At 53.3% G+C, this 17,887-nt stretch overlaps 3 protein-coding genes across 3 annotated transcripts; 1 reads left to right on the top strand and 2 right to left on the bottom strand.

Annotated features, from left to right (window-relative positions):
- Positions 1–7,041: 7,041 nt before the first annotated feature.
- ERG1 (Squalene monooxygenase) lies at positions 7,042–8,532 on the top strand (the record flags this gene model as incomplete). The annotated part of the gene is made up of 1 exon (XM_036636606.1): positions 7,042–8,532. The coding sequence occupies one exon, from the start codon at positions 7,042–7,044 to the stop codon at positions 8,530–8,532; it is 1,491 nt and encodes a 496-aa protein (XP_036497221.1).
- A 727-nt stretch (positions 8,533–9,259) lies between these two features.
- ALG5 (Dolichyl-phosphate beta-glucosyltransferase) lies at positions 9,260–10,581 on the bottom strand (the record flags this gene model as incomplete). Its single annotated transcript, XM_036636605.1, has 3 exons — positions 9,260–9,661; positions 9,712–10,431; positions 10,504–10,581. The coding sequence occupies 3 exons, from the start codon at positions 10,579–10,581 to the stop codon at positions 9,260–9,262; spliced, it is 1,200 nt and encodes a 399-aa protein (XP_036497220.1).
- A 3,205-nt stretch (positions 10,582–13,786) lies between these two features.
- CGCS363_v004755 (uncharacterized protein) lies at positions 13,787–15,202 on the bottom strand (the record flags this gene model as incomplete). The annotated part of the gene is made up of 2 exons (XM_036636604.1): positions 13,787–14,661; positions 14,710–15,202. The coding sequence occupies 2 exons, from the start codon at positions 15,200–15,202 to the stop codon at positions 13,787–13,789; spliced, it is 1,368 nt and encodes a 455-aa protein (XP_036497223.1).
- Between the last annotated feature and the right edge of the window lie 2,685 nt (positions 15,203–17,887).

Here is a 17,887-nt window from a genome sequence, read left to right as displayed (position 1 = left end):
TGATGGGGAGCCGCCGCCGGTGCAGATTGTCGATAGGGTGGCGGGGGAGGCGATCAATGGGTGCTCGTGGCTGAGGTGACAGAGGTTGAAGGTGGTCGGAATGAAGCTGAAGCTTTTGGGCTCTTTTTCGCGATGCTACCTACCGCACGCTGCGGGACAGGTACTTTTTCGCATGTACCTTTTTTTTGTGAGCTGTGGTGGGGCAGCCAGAAAATTGTTCAGAGGTGTGGTCGAATTTTTTTTTTTTCTGGTGGCACTTACACGGCGCAGGTCATTGGAGTCATTCTGACGACCACACCATTTGGCCAAGTCGAGAAGGTTTACCCTTCTGATCGGAAGGCGCAGAGATACCCAGGTTTTCATTTGTACGTAAGATAGAACCCTTTCAGAGACACTTCAGCCCTCCATGGTCTTGCTGCGTGAATTGCGTCTTCGGTACGCCTCCGATTTGATCATCTCTCTACCGGGGTCGTCTGCTTTGCTAGAGATGCTTCACTCTACAAGTTAGATGTGACTCGGTGAGGCCGAGGTTTAACTGCAATATCACAGAGTGCCATAGTCTGACTGGTGTTTTCTCCTTTTGAATTTCATTCATGTTTTCATTTGGCAGGTTATCGCCTGCCGGCACACCTTTGGAATTGCCTGACTTTACTGTGTCTGCGCGACTATAAGATGTACACCGAGTTAATTCGATTGAGGACGACAGACAAGGGCTAGACAGAATAGAGCCCGGTAGAGCGACGACGGACGATAGTAACGGACAACGACAACGATAAGGATAGTGCTAGTGAGTATACATGGCAATATCACGGAGGGCTCGTCGTATATAAAAGCCTAGAGAATCTCAGTTGCATCTGCCCGGCCAGCCCCACTTGCCCATTCTCACTCATTTCACCCATGAACGCTCCGTTCTAACACTCTACAGAACAACGGGCGGCGACCAGAAAGATGGCCCCCAAATCGATCGAGGGCAAGGTGCGCCCTCTCGCCCCTTTCGATAAGACGCTCGAAAAGACAACGCTGAAGGGCGCATCGCGCATTTACGTCAACCGGGACTCACTCATCCAACTGACGGGAAGCGTCGACAACGGGCGAAGATGTATAGTCACCAGAGTGGGCGAGGATAAGATGACGACTGTACGCCAGGCCGCCCTCTGGACCCTGTCGGACAAGAACATCAGTCCCAACATCATCCTCATGAGTGAGGCCTACCGCGAGGCCTGCGGGTTCGAGCTCGGCGATCAGCTGACAATCACGATGCATGAGAAGACCGCCGTCCCTGACGCTGAGTCTGTAGTTATTCTGCCCGTAACAACAACGGACAGGGAAGTGAACGATATCAAGACGTTGGAGGGGGCGTGGATCGGAGTGATCAGGTTCTACTTGAGTATGCCCCCCTCCCCTTCGCCGCACCAAAGAAGCGATGCTGACCATCCAGTACGTGCTGAGCAAGTGTTCCCCGGCATGAAGTTCGAATGCGTGGCACCCGGGGCCAAACAGATTTTCAAGGTAGTGTCCGTCGACGGCCAGACGGACAACGTTGCCAAATTCGTCACATCGACAGCGCCTAGTATCATCTACAGTGAAGAGGAGGCGCCAGTCGAAGAGGTCAAGGAAGTCACAAAGCTCGACGTCAGGGGCATCCCCGGCCTCCACGCGGAAGAGAAGAAGCTGAGAGGGTTCCTGCACGGCTTCAACGGCAAGTTCTTCTACCATGGCCAGCACAAGTCTTGCGGCATCGTCATCCACGGCGGGCGAGGCACTGGCAAGTCGTACATTCTCAACCGCATCGCGGCCACCGGGTGGGGCAGGGTGTTCAAGATTGAGGAAAATGACAAGTCCTCAGCTGTGGAAGAGGTGTTCAAGCAGGCGCGGTCCCAGCAGCCCAGCATCATCCTCATTGACGGCCTCCAGTCGTTGATCGGCAAGGACAGGGCCAACTCGAGCGCCATCATCCACAGGTTGGGTCAGCAGCTCGACCAGCTGGCCGAAGAAGCCCTGCAGAACCGCGCCCTGCCCAAGGTCGTCGTCGTGGCCACTTGCCTGGACTACATGACGGACGTGCCCCCTGAGCTGCAGAAGCGCACGAGGTTCGGGCTGAGCATCCCTCTTTCAATCCCCAACGCCGAGGGCCGGCTGGAGATTCTCAAGGCACTCGACACTCCCGTCCAGCCGGCGATCAAGGACTTGATGCTCGGCAGACTCTCACAGCAGACGCACGCCTACAATGCCGACGATCTTGTTGGGCTCATCGACAACGCAAAGATCGCATCGAGACAGCGACTCGACCCCGACGGCAACGGCTTCGACGAGGAGACGATGCAGGAGCAGCAGCTCACGAGGGAGGACCTGGAGCAGGCACTGCGCAGCTCCAAGCCGACAGCCATGCACGACGTGAACCTCAAGCCGCCGACGATCCACTGGCAGGACGTGGGAGGCCAGGAGAGCCTCAAGGTGGCCCTGCAGAGAATGATTAAACTCACGACCACAAGCAATCCGTCTGTCCAAAAACTGATCCTGACCCCGCCCAAGGGCCTGCTCCTCTACGGCCCGCCCGGCTGCTCAAAGACGCTGTCAGCGCAAGCCATGGCCACCGAGTCCGGTTTCAACTTTTTTGCCGTCAAGGGCGCCGAGCTCCTCAACATGTACGTGGGCGAGTCGGAGCGTGCCGTGCGACAGCTCTTTGAACGCGCGCGCGCGGCCAGCCCGAGCATCATCTTCTTTGACGAGATCGACTCCATCGGCGGACAGCGCACCGGCAGCGGCGCCAAGAGCCAAGGCTCCGTCAACATGCTCACGACGCTGCTCACCGAGATGGACGGGTTTGAGGCCCTCTCGGGCGTGCTCATCCTGGCGGCCACCAACAGGCCGGAGCAGATGGACCCCGCGCTGCTGCGCCCCGGGCGTTTCGACCGCATCGTGTACGTCGGCCCGCCGGACGACGCCGGTCGCGAGGCCGTCTTCAAGCTGTACCTCCGCAAGCTGCCGACCGCGGCGGACGTGGACCTGGCCGAGCTGTCGCGACTGTCCGAGGGCTTCTCCGGCGCCGAGATTAAGCAGATTGTCAACGTCGCGACGGAGCCGGCCGTGGAGAAGGCGTTGGCACTGGCGGCGGACGGGAACGGAGACGGCGCCGAGAAGGAGATAGAGGTTTGTATGGAGGACTTGGTGGCCGCGATCAAGGCGTCCCCCAAGGCAATTACACCGCAGATGCTGGAGGGCTACGATAAGTGGTCCAAGCAGTTTCTCAGACACCAGAACCAGAAATAGAAGTATAAGTTGCCCCGTGCCAAGTCCCCAAGTCTCCGTTGTAATTCTTGCGAGGTGAAACCTATTCCCAGTTGACAGCCACGAGGCCAACTTTGAGAAGTGTCCGTACAAGACATTTGGAGGCATCATGCTTATACGCATCCCGATCGTGGCGGAGCTGAAGCACTTGGCAGAATGTCAACCCGCGCACGGATGGGGCAGTGAAAGTGTACATGATGCAGATGAATGAAGGCCTCAAGATGCAGACCGTACATTGCATTCGCTTGCATCTGCGTGGTCTACTTGCTGCGCATCCTGTTCGTGGTCTGACGTTGACAAGCCTGCATTCACATGCTGAAAAGAGCCAAATGAAGGTGGTGCAACTTTTGAACTGACCAACGTTGAGTCGTGATTGGCTTCTGACCACAAAAGCGGCGCTGCGGCGCCCCTTTCTGCGTACGTCTCCCACCCACCAACTACTGGACCGATGTTGGTTATCTGGTGACTGCTCCAACGACGAGCAGTCTGATTCAGGCACTGCTTACTGGTTGGCCAGCTTGGAGCCAGGGGCGTCACCTCATTCAGGTGCTGCTCGACTCTCGTCGCCCAGAGCCCTGCTTCGCTTTCCGGAAACGGCTTCCAAGCGCAGCGCAAATCTGGGGCACCAGCAAATAGGGATGGAGTACGTATCGCGTTTTCTTAGCAATATGTTGTTTTAATGGGCAAAAAACGTTATATTTTAGCGATAGTATAACGTAGGGGTACTTTTATTACGTATAGAGCTAATCTGAAATAGGCTATTATAGCTCCTCTACTATTACTTACTATAGTATTTCTTTAAAATGCTATAAGTCTAACTTAGATACTTTTTCTTAGCGAAATAAGCTTATTTCTAAACTTTCTTATATACTATATAAGTATTTAAGTACTTAAGTATTAATATAGATAAAAGTTAGTTTATTAGTATACTTAGGTATTAATCTATTATATATATAGTTATAGAGAAAATTTATTATTAAAAAAAACCTCTTAAAAAGTATAGAGTTAGTAATAATACTAAAAAGATATAAAGTAACCTTTATTAGTTTTAAACTTATACTTTTTACTACTTATTAAGCTTTAAATAGCTTTAGATTAATATGCTAAAACTTAGTATTAAGCTTAAAAATAAGATAGCTATAGTAAGCTTATATAGTAAAAAGTTTATAAGATATATAATATACCTTATTAAATAGTATTAGATTAATTAAAAAGTGTTTAATATAGTTAAAAGTAAGTATATCTAACTTTTCTATTATTATAGATAGATTAAGTGTTTATATAGTTTAGTTAGTATTATTAGTTTATTATATAAAGTATAAGTTATAGAGTTTATAGATATAAGGTTAGATTTAAGCTTCTTAAAGGCTAAGTAGGGTATTTAATGCTTTAAGCGTTTACTAAGTAGCTAGAACCTTATACTACTGAGGTAATATATACTTAAAGTAACTATAATCTACTTTAGAGAACTATTAACTTTTTATAATAAAATTAAAGAGAGCTTTTAATACTTTAAGATGCTCTTAAAAGTTACTATTAATAATATATTTAATAACCTTTTTAACTTTCTTAGGAAAGTCTATTTTTAGGATATAAAGTAATTTAGTATAGTAAATAAGTATAGTATAAGATTAGTTAAGTAATTAAACTACTTAATTTTAACTACTTTAATAAGTAATTACTAATATAATTAATAACTTCTTATAGCTATAGAGATAATATTAATAACTATAGAGGTATATATATTATAGCTTAGAGGCGTAAAAGGAGTTAATAATATAGAGGGTTTACTGAAATATCTTTTTAAAATAAAGTATCTTAAGTAGGTTTTTAAGTAAGAGTTAGAAGCTATAAGAGTTATAAAGTATAATAAAAATAGAAAGATTAAAGTAGGTTTCTAAGAAAGTATAATAGCTTCTTATAATAGGGGTTATATCTATAGTAATAGTATTAAATTAAGATAGGTTATAATTAGAAATAGTTTATAGTTTAAGCTAAATTAGATTAATAGTAGTCTTAATAGTATATTATTCTTTATTTATATCTTAAGTATACTAATAAAAAATAGAACTATTAAGAAAGTATATATATATATTAATAACTTAGTATAAAGCTATATTATTAAAGCTATTAAATATAATATTAAGGTAACTTAAGTTAGTAAGATACTTATAAACCTCTTTCTTAATATTATTATAGACTAAGTTAAGAAAGTAGTTAGTAAGGACTTTATAAGTAGGTAGTTACTATAAAGATAAGAGTTAAGTAAAGAGAGTTTTAGTTTAAAAATCCTTAAATATTATAAAGAGGTACTTATTATAAAAAATAGATAGAGCTACTTTATATTTAAGCTTTTTATTTATTAACTACTTCTTATTAAGTATTAAAGAGGCTAAAAAAGTTATAAGGGGTTATTATTACTTTTAGTATATTAAGATCTTCTAATAAAGCTAATAAGTGCTAAGGTATTTATAGAGATATATATTACTACTTATAAAGCTCTTATTATAATATTTATATTAATAATAAGTTAACTTATAAATAAAATTAGTAAGTAAGTATTAAAATTAGTTATATATAAGGAGATTATAAGAGTTACTTATACTAGTAGTAGTAGTATAGTGAAATAGTATAGTGTAGTTAGTTAATAAGATTTTTAGCTTAGATAAGCTAACTTAGCTAGAAATAGCTAATAGAGGCGTTATAGTAGTTAAAATTAGTGTTAAAGTGGAGAAAATCTGACTAGAGGGGGTTATTCCGGCTAGAACTAGCCTAATTAGGACTAGTAGTATTATATTATATTTGTTGTTTTTTAGGCGTAATACGTAATACGTTATATTTCGTGAAAAATACGTATTTCCTCTATCCCTACTAGCAAACGTCGCCCGTTAAACAAGCACGACAAGCTACCGAAAAGGCACGGCCAGGGGAGCGTGCCTGATGGTTGGGCCGAGCGAGAATCCAACGCGCATGACGGTCGTTCGACACGTGAAGGAGGCGGTGTGTGGGCACCAATTGGACGCCTGCAATTGGCTCATGGCTGACGGCGGGAGCCGCGATGGCACGACTTGTCGTTGAGATCGCCTCTTGTAATTTTTCTGGATCCTCTGTAAGCTTCACTGCAGCACCAAACCATCGTGTGCCTCTGCTGCTGCCAGTGCTGGCTGTCCAGAAGACTGTCAAGAGCTGAAAATGTAGTGGTCCCCGTACCTCTATTGCAGAATCCCGCCGTTCGGTGACCTCTCCCCGTGTAAAAAGAGACAACCGTTGCGGCGTTGAACCCGGCAGGTCACTCAATCACTTGGCGGGCTAGCAAGCAACTACCACCCCAGCTAGGTTCATGGTGCAGGGGCCCCAGGAGCCTGAAATTGTCCACTCATCACGCTTCTTTTTTTTCTTTCTGATCTGCCATCCATCGTTCGAGGCCGAACGACAATTCCAACCGGCGGCCACTTTCAAATCTCCCCGTGAACGCTCGACCTTCATAAGAACCGGCGGTGGCGGCTCCTTCTTCAACTGCCTCCCCTCTTCTCCTCGCTCGCCCACGGTCAAAACTCACCCCAACCGATTTGAGCGCATTCCCAACGCAGCAGCTCGGCCCCGACGTCCAACTACTTGGACCCCTATCAAAGCGTCATCCAAACCGCAGGAGCCCACTTCCTCGCCCGACGATAAACACACGACCTCCCCACCCTCTCCTTTGCTTCAACAGCAACACCACAGACCCAAACACACCCTCTGCAGCCGACCGAAATGATTGAGAGTCCGACAGCAGCTGCCGAAGCTCGCGCCGAGCGGCGTAGCAAGTACCACGAGGCCGACGTTGTCGTCGTCGGTGCCGGCGTCTTTGGCTGCGGTATCGCTTATGCCCTCGCCCAGCAAGGAAGAAGCGTCCTGCTCCTCGAGAGATGGATGCAGGAGCCCGACCGCATCGTCGGTGAGCTGATGCAGCCCGGCGGAATCGTCGCCCTGCGTCAGCTCGGTCTGGCGGACTGCCTCGAGGGCATCGATGCCATCCCCTGCTACGGTTACAAGGTCAGCTACCACGGCCAGGGCGTCGATATCCCCTATCCCTCCTTGGACGAGAGCGGCCGCATTGTCAGCGCCGGCGCCAATGACGCCAGCGCGAAGCAGAAGGAGGGCAGGAGCTTCCACCACGGCCGCTTCATCATGAACCTCCGCAAGGCCTGCATGAAGCAGGAGAACATCACCATTGTCGAGACCGAGGTCACCTCCACGATCCGCGGCGACGACCAGGACACCGTGCTCGGCGTGAGATCAAAGACGAAGGACAAGGCAACGGGCAAGACGAAGGACGACTACTTCTTCGGCCAGCTGACCATCATTGCCGACGGCTACGCCTCCAAGTTCCGCAAGGAGTACCTCCCCCAGGCTCCCGTTGTCAAGTCCAAGTTTTACGCCCTGGAGCTCATCGACGCCCCCATGCCCTCCCCCGGCTACGGCCACGTTGTTATTGGCAACGCCTTCCCCATCCTCCTGTATCAGATCGGCACACACGAGACCCGCGCCCTCATTGACGTGCCTGCTAACATCCCCGAGGCGTCTCCAGCCGCCGGCGGTGTCCGCGGCTACATCAAGAACTGCGTCATGCCCACACTCCCGCCACAGATGCGTCCCTGCTTCGAGGCCGCCCTCGCCGACGGCAAGATTCCCCGCTCCATGCCCAACTCATATCTCCCTCCCTCGCGCCAGACGGCCAAGGGCATGCTTCTCCTTGGAGACGCCATGAACATGCGCCACCCCTTGACGGGCGGCGGCATGACCGTCGCGTTCAACGACTGCGTCATCCTCTCGGACCTGCTGCAGCCCTCCAAGGTGCCCAACCTGGCCGATCAAAAGGCCCTGGAGGGCGTCCTGAAGGAGTTCCACTGGCGCCGCAAGAGCCTGACCTCCATCATCAACGTCTTGGCCATGGCTCTCTACGCCCTCTTCGCCGCCAACGACCGCCAGCTGCGCGCCTTGCAATTGGGTTGCTTCGACTACTTCCGTCGCGGCTACGCCTCGGAGCCCATGGCGCTCATGGGCGGCATCATGCACCAGCCTACACGCCTGGCGTATCACTTCTTCAGCGTCGCCTTCCTCGCCATCTGGCTGAACGCTTTTGAGGTCATGAGCGGCGCGCTCGGCTTCCTCAAGCTGCCGCTGGCGATGATTGACGGCATCCTCATCCTCTGGAGGGCGAGCGTCGTCTTTTTGCCCGTCATGTGGCGCGAATTGAACTAGAGCATGCTTACGGCATACATGAGGACATGTTTTGAGACATGAGCAAGCGGACGAGTGATGAATTGAAGAAGACTAAAAAAGAGATTTATTCCCCCAATCTTCTATGAGGAGGATATCGGCTGTACATATAATGCAACGCGCGGGCGGCAACACATATTTGGATCATTGGATCAACGGGGCGGTACAGGAGTATCAGGCCACACAATAATATTAATTCGTTCAAATGACTTGAGGCCACCATGCGTGATTGACCGTTCGCAACTTGTATAAAGGCCACCTGATGGCTCAGACGTGTACACACCCACCAGGGTGCTTTGCTGCATGTGTCGGCTACGAATTTGGCATTTATTCGGAACACCTACCACGTGTAAGCATCCCTGGTAACAGTGCCATCTGTAATGAAGAACACCAGCATGTGCCTGTCTGGTGGTGATGAGAAGGTCTGGGTTCTCCAGAGCTTTCTGTACATCCCGCGTCCCATTTGACGTTAGGAGTAGGACGACGTACATCTCTCTCACCCTTATCCTCACTCACAACGACAATGATCACCATTTCATGCTCTCAAATGGGGCCCTTCGCCCTCTCTATTTGGCCATGCAGCAACTCATGCCTGCATCTAATGTACCTGCCTACACTTGCTTTTATTTGGAGGCAAACATGCCCCATCCCGACTCCTCGATGCAAGATGAACAATGAAAAAGAAAAGTACCAAAACACGTCTCTCTCTCTACGTCAACCTCCGACGATAGACGCCCATCATCCAGCTACCTCGAAGCACAGCCAGGCCAATAGCCATCTTGATGCTGTCCGAGATGACGCTGAGCTTGCTTCCGGGGACCTCGTGCCAGTCGACGGGCACCTCGGCGACGTGGATGCCGGGGCTGGTGCCAATAACACTGCCGTCTTCTCCGATGACGGGGGCCGGGGGTGCCGATTCGGCGAGCAGGAGCATCTCAATGTCGAAGATCCAACCCTCGGTGTGCATATACGGGACGATGTGGGGGAGCGCGGCGCGGGTGAAGAGCTTGAAGCCGCACTGGGTGTCGCGGAGGCGCGAGGTGGCGGGCGGAGTGAGGATCATCAGGACCAGGTGGAAGGAGCGCATCAGGAAGTTGCGGAGGGCAGAACGCTGGTTGTCTGGTCAGCATATATACAACAGAAGGGGACGAGGGAGCTCACCTTCACAACGGCCTCGCTGCCGACGAGATGGGCGCGGCTGCCGATAGCAACGCCGCGGTGCGAACCGTCGACGACCTCCTCGCAGCCCTGGATCAGACGGCCGAGGTCGCTGAACTTTGTGGCGCCGTCGGCGTCGGCGAAGAGGACGTACTCGCCGCGGGCGTGACGGAAGCCGTGGGTGACGGCGCCGCCCTTGCCGCGGTTGCGCTCGAGCTTGATGATGCGCAGGACATCGTGCAGGCCGTTGTTGTGCGCGAACTCGAGGCAGACGTCCACGGTGCTGTCCCTGCTTCCGTCGTCGACGATGATGATCTCGTAGCCGGAGAGGGCCTCGGACGGGGCGTTCTTGGTGCGGCGGCGCGAAGTGGTCGGGCTGAGGATGGGCTTGGTGTCGGAGGAGGGGCGGCCAAAGTGGGCGTCCAGGTAGGCGACGGCCTCCTCGAGGGTGGGCAGGATGCGGGCCGCCTCGTTGTAGGCCGGCAGGACGACGGTGACGCGCACGTCGGCGGGCTCGATGGTCGCGCCGGAGTCGGGGACGTCGCGGGGGTCGGTCAGGTGGGCATTGGTCTCGGAGACGCGGCGCTCGGCGAACCAGCGGTCGAACCAGCAGGGCGCGGTGGTTGCGACGGGCTTGCCGGAGGCGGAGGAGGTCAGGTAAGTCCTCTCGGAGGGGAGGACGGCGCGGGGCTTTGGTGCGACGAGGTGTAGGGTGATGAAGATCTGTTTTGGGTCAATTGGTACCGTTGAAAAGTGTTGAAGGTGTTTTGGGACTGCTCCCATGGACTGAATTACCGTGAGGAGGCTAAAGGCGCCCAGGACGAGCAATGCGACGCCAAGAGTCGGCCATGATGCTTGGGTTATGTGATCCATAGCTCTGTCGCGGGTGTGACCGTGGGCTGGTATCGCCCTGTCGATCACTGTGTAGTGGGTGAGAAAAAAAAAAGAGAGAAAGAATGAAAACACGTTGGCTGTTCACCTGAAAGGAACCTGGAAGGAAGAAGAAAATAATAAAGGTGCTGCGACTGCCGCAGCTGCAGCTCAGATGGGAGGTTAACAATGAGATGAACGCGGTGCGCAGTGCTTCAGCACACCTGTTCTGGGATACGTAATGCGGAACGGCCCAGCTCAGTGCCCTGCAGCACAGCTCGTAGAAGCCCCCCTTTTGTGGCTTGACGAGGCTGGCCAATTGGGGTAAGCGGAATGCTGTGGAGGGGTAGGTCCCCTGTGGGACGCTGGAACTGTCCTTCTATTTTCGGGACGTGGGGGATGGAGCCTTGCATTAGTGCACTGGCCTGCCAAATTTCAGATGGGCATCTGCCCTGCAGTTTACTGCGTTGCGAGCGACTTTGCTAGAATCGCATGTCTGGGTTCTTTGAGGTGTTCTTTGGCACCTGGATGCGACCCAGCTTATTCATGCAGCCCGGGCTGGGTATTTCTAGTACTGGGCTCTTCAAAATTGATCTTTTTGTGAAGTATTCCATCAAATTGAGTCCTGCAACTTACCAAAAACACCAGGGGATGACCACCAGAACACTGAAGAAGCCTCTTGTCAAGCCCCCACGCTCCCAGCAGCATATCTCAGCTTCTGAATGAGATCGTCCCGGATCAACAAGGTTGCATGGAGTTGACGCGTGAGCCGAGCCACCCTCCCACGCTCTCTGCTACCCGCTTCAAGACACAAAGATACCGAGGTGCGGTCCGAACCATCCCACATTCCAGCAACCGACCCCGGCGTGGTTCAGTGCCCCGCGGTGCTACCCGGAGGCGACGACAGATTCCAGGGCTGCGCAATCGCCAGCCTATTTTGGACTGCCTGGCCCTTCCCCTTTGGTTCACCATCCCACGTCTGTTACGGTTCCTTGGGACGGCATTGCGAGTCCCGGGTCCAGTACCCAGGCCAATAAGTGACCACAACCGAAACGATGACACTGCAGGAGCAGGAAACAGTCTTGATATCGCAGCGCGTGCCGCCCCAGGGTTCAATCGGTCCCATACGCGGCGCATAAGCTGATAACGCAATCCGCTACTCCCGTCCCCAAACCTACACCAAGCCCAAGCATATCGCAATCGATTCATGGCGCGAATTTACACGAGACTGCCATGCTGACGAAAGTCACCAATACAACACAATGTGCCGTTCTGATCCAGCCAGAACGTGGCTCGTCTCTCACTATCGAACCTGGTCCAATTGCAGCCGGCTTCCGAAGCCACCAGAGGGACGTCCAAGCCCAAAGGATGTTTTCTCTCGGCCCTGATAAACGCACGAGCTTTCCCTTCTTTCCGTCTTCAAGCCACCAAACAATCCTTATTGCGTATCTGGTGGAAATTGCTGCGCAAGCCATCTGTCCCTTCCCCAGAAAGAGGCTTCCAAGTCTAGGATCATCGACGGTCCAGAACGATGTTCCCCCCGGGCCTCTCACCAACGGCATGGCTACTCAACTGCAGAGGGAACGCCTAGCAATGCCAGCGTCCAGCTGGAGCCCATCATCTCAATATAACGTCCGAGAACCTGCAGAAGACCGGCCCCGGGACCAATGAGATGGGTGCAATCAGGTGAACCGCAGCAGATAGGGAATGCAGAGACACAGAGATTGGGCGCGCGCCAGGTGGTACTGCATATGCCACGCGCTGCACAATCCTCCGCCATCACCCAATATTCGAATGGCCCTGCATGCATGCTCGGTCAATACTGCTTACTGACAAGACTGGCACGGAACACAAAGAAAACGACGCCCAGAGGAATATCTCTTACAATGACAGCAGCAAACCGAACGAGGAAGGCGGAGGTCGCCGAACCAAGACGATATCGCACGTCTACCTGAGAAGAGGCACGGGCGAGATGTGTTCGTCAGCCACGTCTGAAAACTCGCTCCGTCTCGATTCGTCCTAGGCTTCATGCAGGCTCTCGATAAGAGCTGAGCTGTCCGCCGCCCACACCGCACCCCCCAAAAAACGGCCCGCTTCAATAGTTTCCTTTGGTCCACGCTGGCCTGCCCAGATCTTGGCCCGCTGAAGACGAGGGAAAAAGACTCGAGATCCAGGCTTCTTGGTCCCTGACGATCCCAACCTCTTTCAAACCAGGACACGACCGCGGGGCCGGGACAGTCTAAATGTCGACATTTTTGACAAGCGCGGCCGGCAACCCGATAGTCATGAAGATCGCAATGCACCTACCGGCGTGAAAAGAAGAGGGGGGGAGGCCGCCCCCGTTCCTTGGATGCCGCCGGAACTAATTATAAGCTCGTCGTCTGTTCACACAAAACATCAACTAATAGGGCGGGGGACTAAAGCAAGACAAATGCCCTGTAAACCAGACTTTCCCGTGTGGCGCCAGGGGGGGGCTACCTAAAGATATCGTATTTCGGCGTCCGTGAGGCTAAAACTTGACTGGCGTATTGTACGTGCGTGCCTGAGACCTCCTGTTCCTTCGGAGAGTGTGATGGGGCATCAGCCGTTGTCTCACACCTTGTCTCGCATATCACACCGCCGAGAAAGCAGTGAGACTCGTACCATGCGATGTGCCAGAAAATACGTCACTGGAGCAAGAAACAAGCGCTGGGGAAGCATGACGTTTGGTGTGAATGTGTGTGTTTTTTGCTTCTTTTCAGTCCGTTTACCGTCCGAACATGTAGCGTGTAAATGAGACACGTCAACATCAGACCAGACGTAGCTAAAATAGAGGTAGGTAGGTAGGTAACAAGCCCGTTCCAAGGATGTTCTTCCGTGTGGCCTCCTCCTCCTCCTCCATCTGACACAGTAAAGTGAAGATAATGAAATAGGTTTGTCTATAAGTTTCCCAGTCGGTATGAGAGAAATCTGTCATCAATCGTTATGTGAAATAAGAGAATCCTAGAGCCTCGATCCTGAAGAAATGTCCAGTCCTGTTGTGGGTGTTGCTGAAGTCCAGCGCCAGCAACTGCGATTTGAATCGTGATGAAATGTTGTTGTCCGTGTTTTTCTTTCTTTTCCCGTCCCAAGTGTTGCATGGTGTGTGATCTGGCGGGATGTGCCAGATTGATATAAAACATTACTCTTAAATAACGCCGTCTTGAACAATAATGAGGGAGCAGGGGGCTTAAACCGCAACGGGCGAGCTCTTTGTTGACCAGCGGTTCTTCTTGGTCAGCTTCGAGCCGGGCTGCTTGGACAGCCGCTTACCCGACTTTGGCGCAGAGACGACCTCGGCCGGGGCGGCTGTCACCATCTCGACGGCGATGGCCTTGTTGATGGCGTCGTTGGAGACGTAGGGAGGCGTCGCCTGGCGGGATTCCTCGTACGGGACGCTGGGGATGCTGCCGTGCGGCGGCTGCTCGGTGTGCGAGTCGATCGTCTCTAGCTCGGTGAAGCGAGTGACCTTTGACTTCGACGCGTTCCGGCGGTCCTTTTGCTTCATGGCGGAGGGAGCGGCGGTCGTCGCGGGGGCGTAGGTATACGACGACGTCTCCTCTTCCTCCTCGACGGACTCGTAGACGGGCTCGGGGGTCACGCATGCGGCGGGCGTGGTGGCTGCGGACGACCTGCCGGACATGGGCGCGGAGAAGGGCATGTTACTGATGTTGAAGTTAAAGGAGGACAAGGATCCGTGGGTCGATGAGCGGGTGGACGCTGACGAAGACATGACCGGCTGAGCGGGAGGCTGAAACTGCATCGGCGGGAGAGAGGGCATGGCCGGGATGGCGTTGAAGCCTCTCATCGACGGCGGCGGTCGGGTCTTGTCGGTTGGCGAAGACTGGGGCTGGAGACCTTTGGGTGAAGTGTCGCCCTTGTCTGACGCATCTGAAGCCCGACGGGAGCTGGGATGAAGGCGATGAGCGTGGATGGAGATGGCAGGGTTGCGAGGCCCTTCGGCGCCCGTGGGAAGAGGCGGCATGGACATGTGTTTTGACGGCTTCATCTCGAGGTCTTCCTGGGAGGAGGTCGACTGGCTGGAGCTGCCGACGGGGGATCCGACTGACTCTGTCAGTAAAACATCTCATGGACTGCGCTCCCCGAACTCACCCTTGATCGATGTCGGGCTGTTGCGGCCGGACTCATATGACCTGTCCACCTCCTTGCCCTTGAGTGAGATACGGGCGGTGTCGGGGACGGAGTAGACGGAGGCGTTCTTGAGGGTTCGCTGCTCCCAAGGCATCGGGCCGGGCACGCCGCTGTAGCTGTAGGCTCTGGGCATGTTTCCTGCCGGGTTGGCGTGGGCGGAGGGATACGTGACGTGAGAGAGACTGCTTCCAACACGAGGCAGGCTGGGTCCAGGCATCCTGTTGTTGGTCAAGCCGCTCATGGCCATTGCACTCCTCCTGCGGTTCTGCTCGGCGATTCTGGGTCGGTCTTCAGCCTTCCAGCTGGACGGCGCACCGGAAAGGGCGTCAACGGCGGCATGGGTGGGCACATGGCGGTACGGCTGCTTGGGGGGCTCCTTGGCCTTGTCGGCTTGCTTCTGGCTGTGCTCCTTGGCCTGCTGCCGCGACCTCTTGATGAGAGAGAAGACAGACATGTTGAGTTGTATGAGACGGTATTATTCCAAGAATGATAACCTGTTGGCGAAAAAAGCAGACCCGGTTGGATGGATTTGAGGTGGTAGTTAAACAACGCTGGAGGCGCACAGTCGTCCTCGAGGACGGGACGTCGTATAAGTCGGGCCCGGACAGACGGTTTTGGCTATGCTCAGGCGGTACAGGTGAAACTCGGATGGTAGCCGTACCACAGACACAGTCCCAGCTCCAAAAGCCCTCTCTTGGGATTCAAAAGATTTGTCGTCTTGGCGTCGGTCGTCCGTTCGCTCATCAGCCGTTATTACGGATGATGGCTCGTGCCTTTCTGGCAGGTGGACGGACTGGTCGTCGGTAGGTTGAAGCGAGAGAACTGGAGAGTAGCCTACACGTGGGACAAGATCGGGAGGGACTCAATCAATATAATTATTACAGCCTTAGGTAAGGCCTGGTGGATAGAGGGAATGGAACAACTAATAAGAGAGAAAGAGGGTCGATGGATGAGAGGGAGTTTGCCCAGAACAGAAGCTGGGTTCGGGAGCCCTGGTTCCTTTAAGGCGTGGCAGTGTGCATGGTGTGCCGGGTGTCTCTTGTCTTGGGATTGGACATGGGAGGAGTGGCATGGGCATGGGGGTGTAGTCGCAGTAGTGCAGGTCGAGGATAGGACAGGATGGGATGCCTTCGTTAGGTGCAGATGGGTGTGCATGGAGGTCGACGTGCAGCTCGCTCGTTTTCTCTGCAGCTTCTGGCTCCCGACAGGGCCCCCAGGGTACATACTTTTCTTGGCGGACCGAACCAACCTGGAGGTCTAGGAGGAGCGCCCTTTCAGAGTACTCTCTGGAGTCCCTCTCATGGCGCCGCCGCCAGTCCCGTTCCTTGGGCTCGGAAGCAGCGTGTGATAGTGTCAAGCTGGTGCCGCTGGGCCGTCGTCATGACCGTGGTCCGCTCATCTGTCGATACCCCTGGATCGCACGGTCCGGCCTGGAAGCTGCCTTTGATGGAGACCGACGATGAGGACGACGACGACGACTCGCAATGGGGCCGGCGCAGGTCGGTCGCGGCGCGAGTAAGATCCACGGGAGGCAGAGCCACTAGCTCATGGCTGGCGGACGGTACCGAAGGCGGGCGACGAAGAGAGACGGCACGACAAGGCGTCGATGGTTTTGTCAGACTGAGAGAGTGGTGGTGATTGATGGAGAGCAACTACTGACTGATTGACGCCCCCGGATGGAATTCGCGGCCTCCGTCTCGAGCCCGCCCAGCAAATCACAGCTGCGTCGGCTCGACAAACGGCTTTCTCCCAGCTGTGCCTCTTCTGCTTGGGATCATCAGAGATCAAACGGGCCTCGTATTCAGAGCAGGTAGCGGTACCTGGCGGCAGGGATGCGCCGGCCACAGCTCGAGCCGTTATGGTCGCGGGTGCAAAAGAAAGCCTCTGGCCTAGATTCCATAGCGTCGGGGAGGAAGACAAGCCGCTAGCCAACGCCCAGGTACCCAGTACCAGATTAGGTCCAGTCCATATCATCACGGAGACTCGCGCGGGCCTCTTTTCCTCAGGTCCACGCAGGATGAGGTCCGAACAGCTGCTGGCTGCTGGCTTCTTTTGGCTGCTGCTGCTGATGCAGTTTGGCAAGGTTTGATGGCAGGAAGCTGGGGGTCTTTGGGAAATCCTTTCCCTCAGGCCCAGTCCAGAACACAACAGAACGAACCCACTGGAGTACCTGACGGGGTGGAAGTGCAGGGTCAAGAGGGGGAGAGCCAGCCGCACAGGACAGGGGCCTTGAACCCAAACTGAAGCTAAAAAGTGTGCTGGGCTGGCTCGCTTCAGGGGAGTCAATCGCTGCTGCTGGACGATGCCCGCCGATGATGATGAATTGGCGAATTGCTGATGGTGTGCCAATGCAATGTGCCCCTCCCCACCACTAAGAAAGGTAAACGGCGCTGAAAGGTCTCCTCTCCCGCAGTTTGTCGCCGCAGGCTAGGCTTGGTCGAGTAAAGGCCAGCACATCAGCTTCTTCGTCTTGTCAAACGGGCTTTCTGTTTCCAAACCCAGCCGTGGCAACGGGCGGGGATCACGCTGCTGCCATTGTTTTACGCACTCGAAAATCGTCTCGCTGGCAGTGTGGTGCGCCACTCGGCATCTGGTCTCATTACATCAACCACGCGTCGCTCTTGTTTCACCAGGCCGAATATCGACGATGGCGATGCCAGTGGCCCGCTGAGCCCGTCGTTGACGTCTGGCTTCTTTTGTCCTCCAGGCTGGCTCGGCCAAAAGAGGTAAGCAAGGGTAAACGCTCAACGATAACGACGTCGTCTGGCGAGCCTCGGGGCCATGCCGGAGGATCAGGGAAACCCCCACCCCTCACAGGGCTCGCCAGAGACACATACTGCCAGCGGCGGCCGTTCCTTGCTTTTTCTCTGGCAGTCGACATCGTGGCAGATGTTTTGGCCGCGCAGGGAGCGAGGGAGGGTATCATGTATGTCAGATTGTGCCCCTGTTGGAAACTTGCCAGTACAAGTGGATTCTGCAGTACAGTACCCGCCGGGTTGCAATAAGGTGTGGTCTGGTGGACAGACCTTTGTTTGGTGGAGGTATCCGTAGACGAGAGGTTAAGGTTGGGGGAGGGAGGTCGCGTCCGCGAAAACAAGGTTGACGGTCGGATGACGGGTAGCCATTTCCTGCCACGCTG

Source organism: Colletotrichum siamense (assembly GCF_013390195.1).
Source record: "Colletotrichum siamense strain Cg363 chromosome Unknown KSG_Cg363_contig03, whole genome shotgun sequence".
Classification (NCBI taxonomy): domain Eukaryota; kingdom Fungi; phylum Ascomycota; class Sordariomycetes; order Glomerellales; family Glomerellaceae; genus Colletotrichum; species Colletotrichum siamense.
This window is presented reverse-complemented; position numbering and strand designations above follow the sequence as displayed.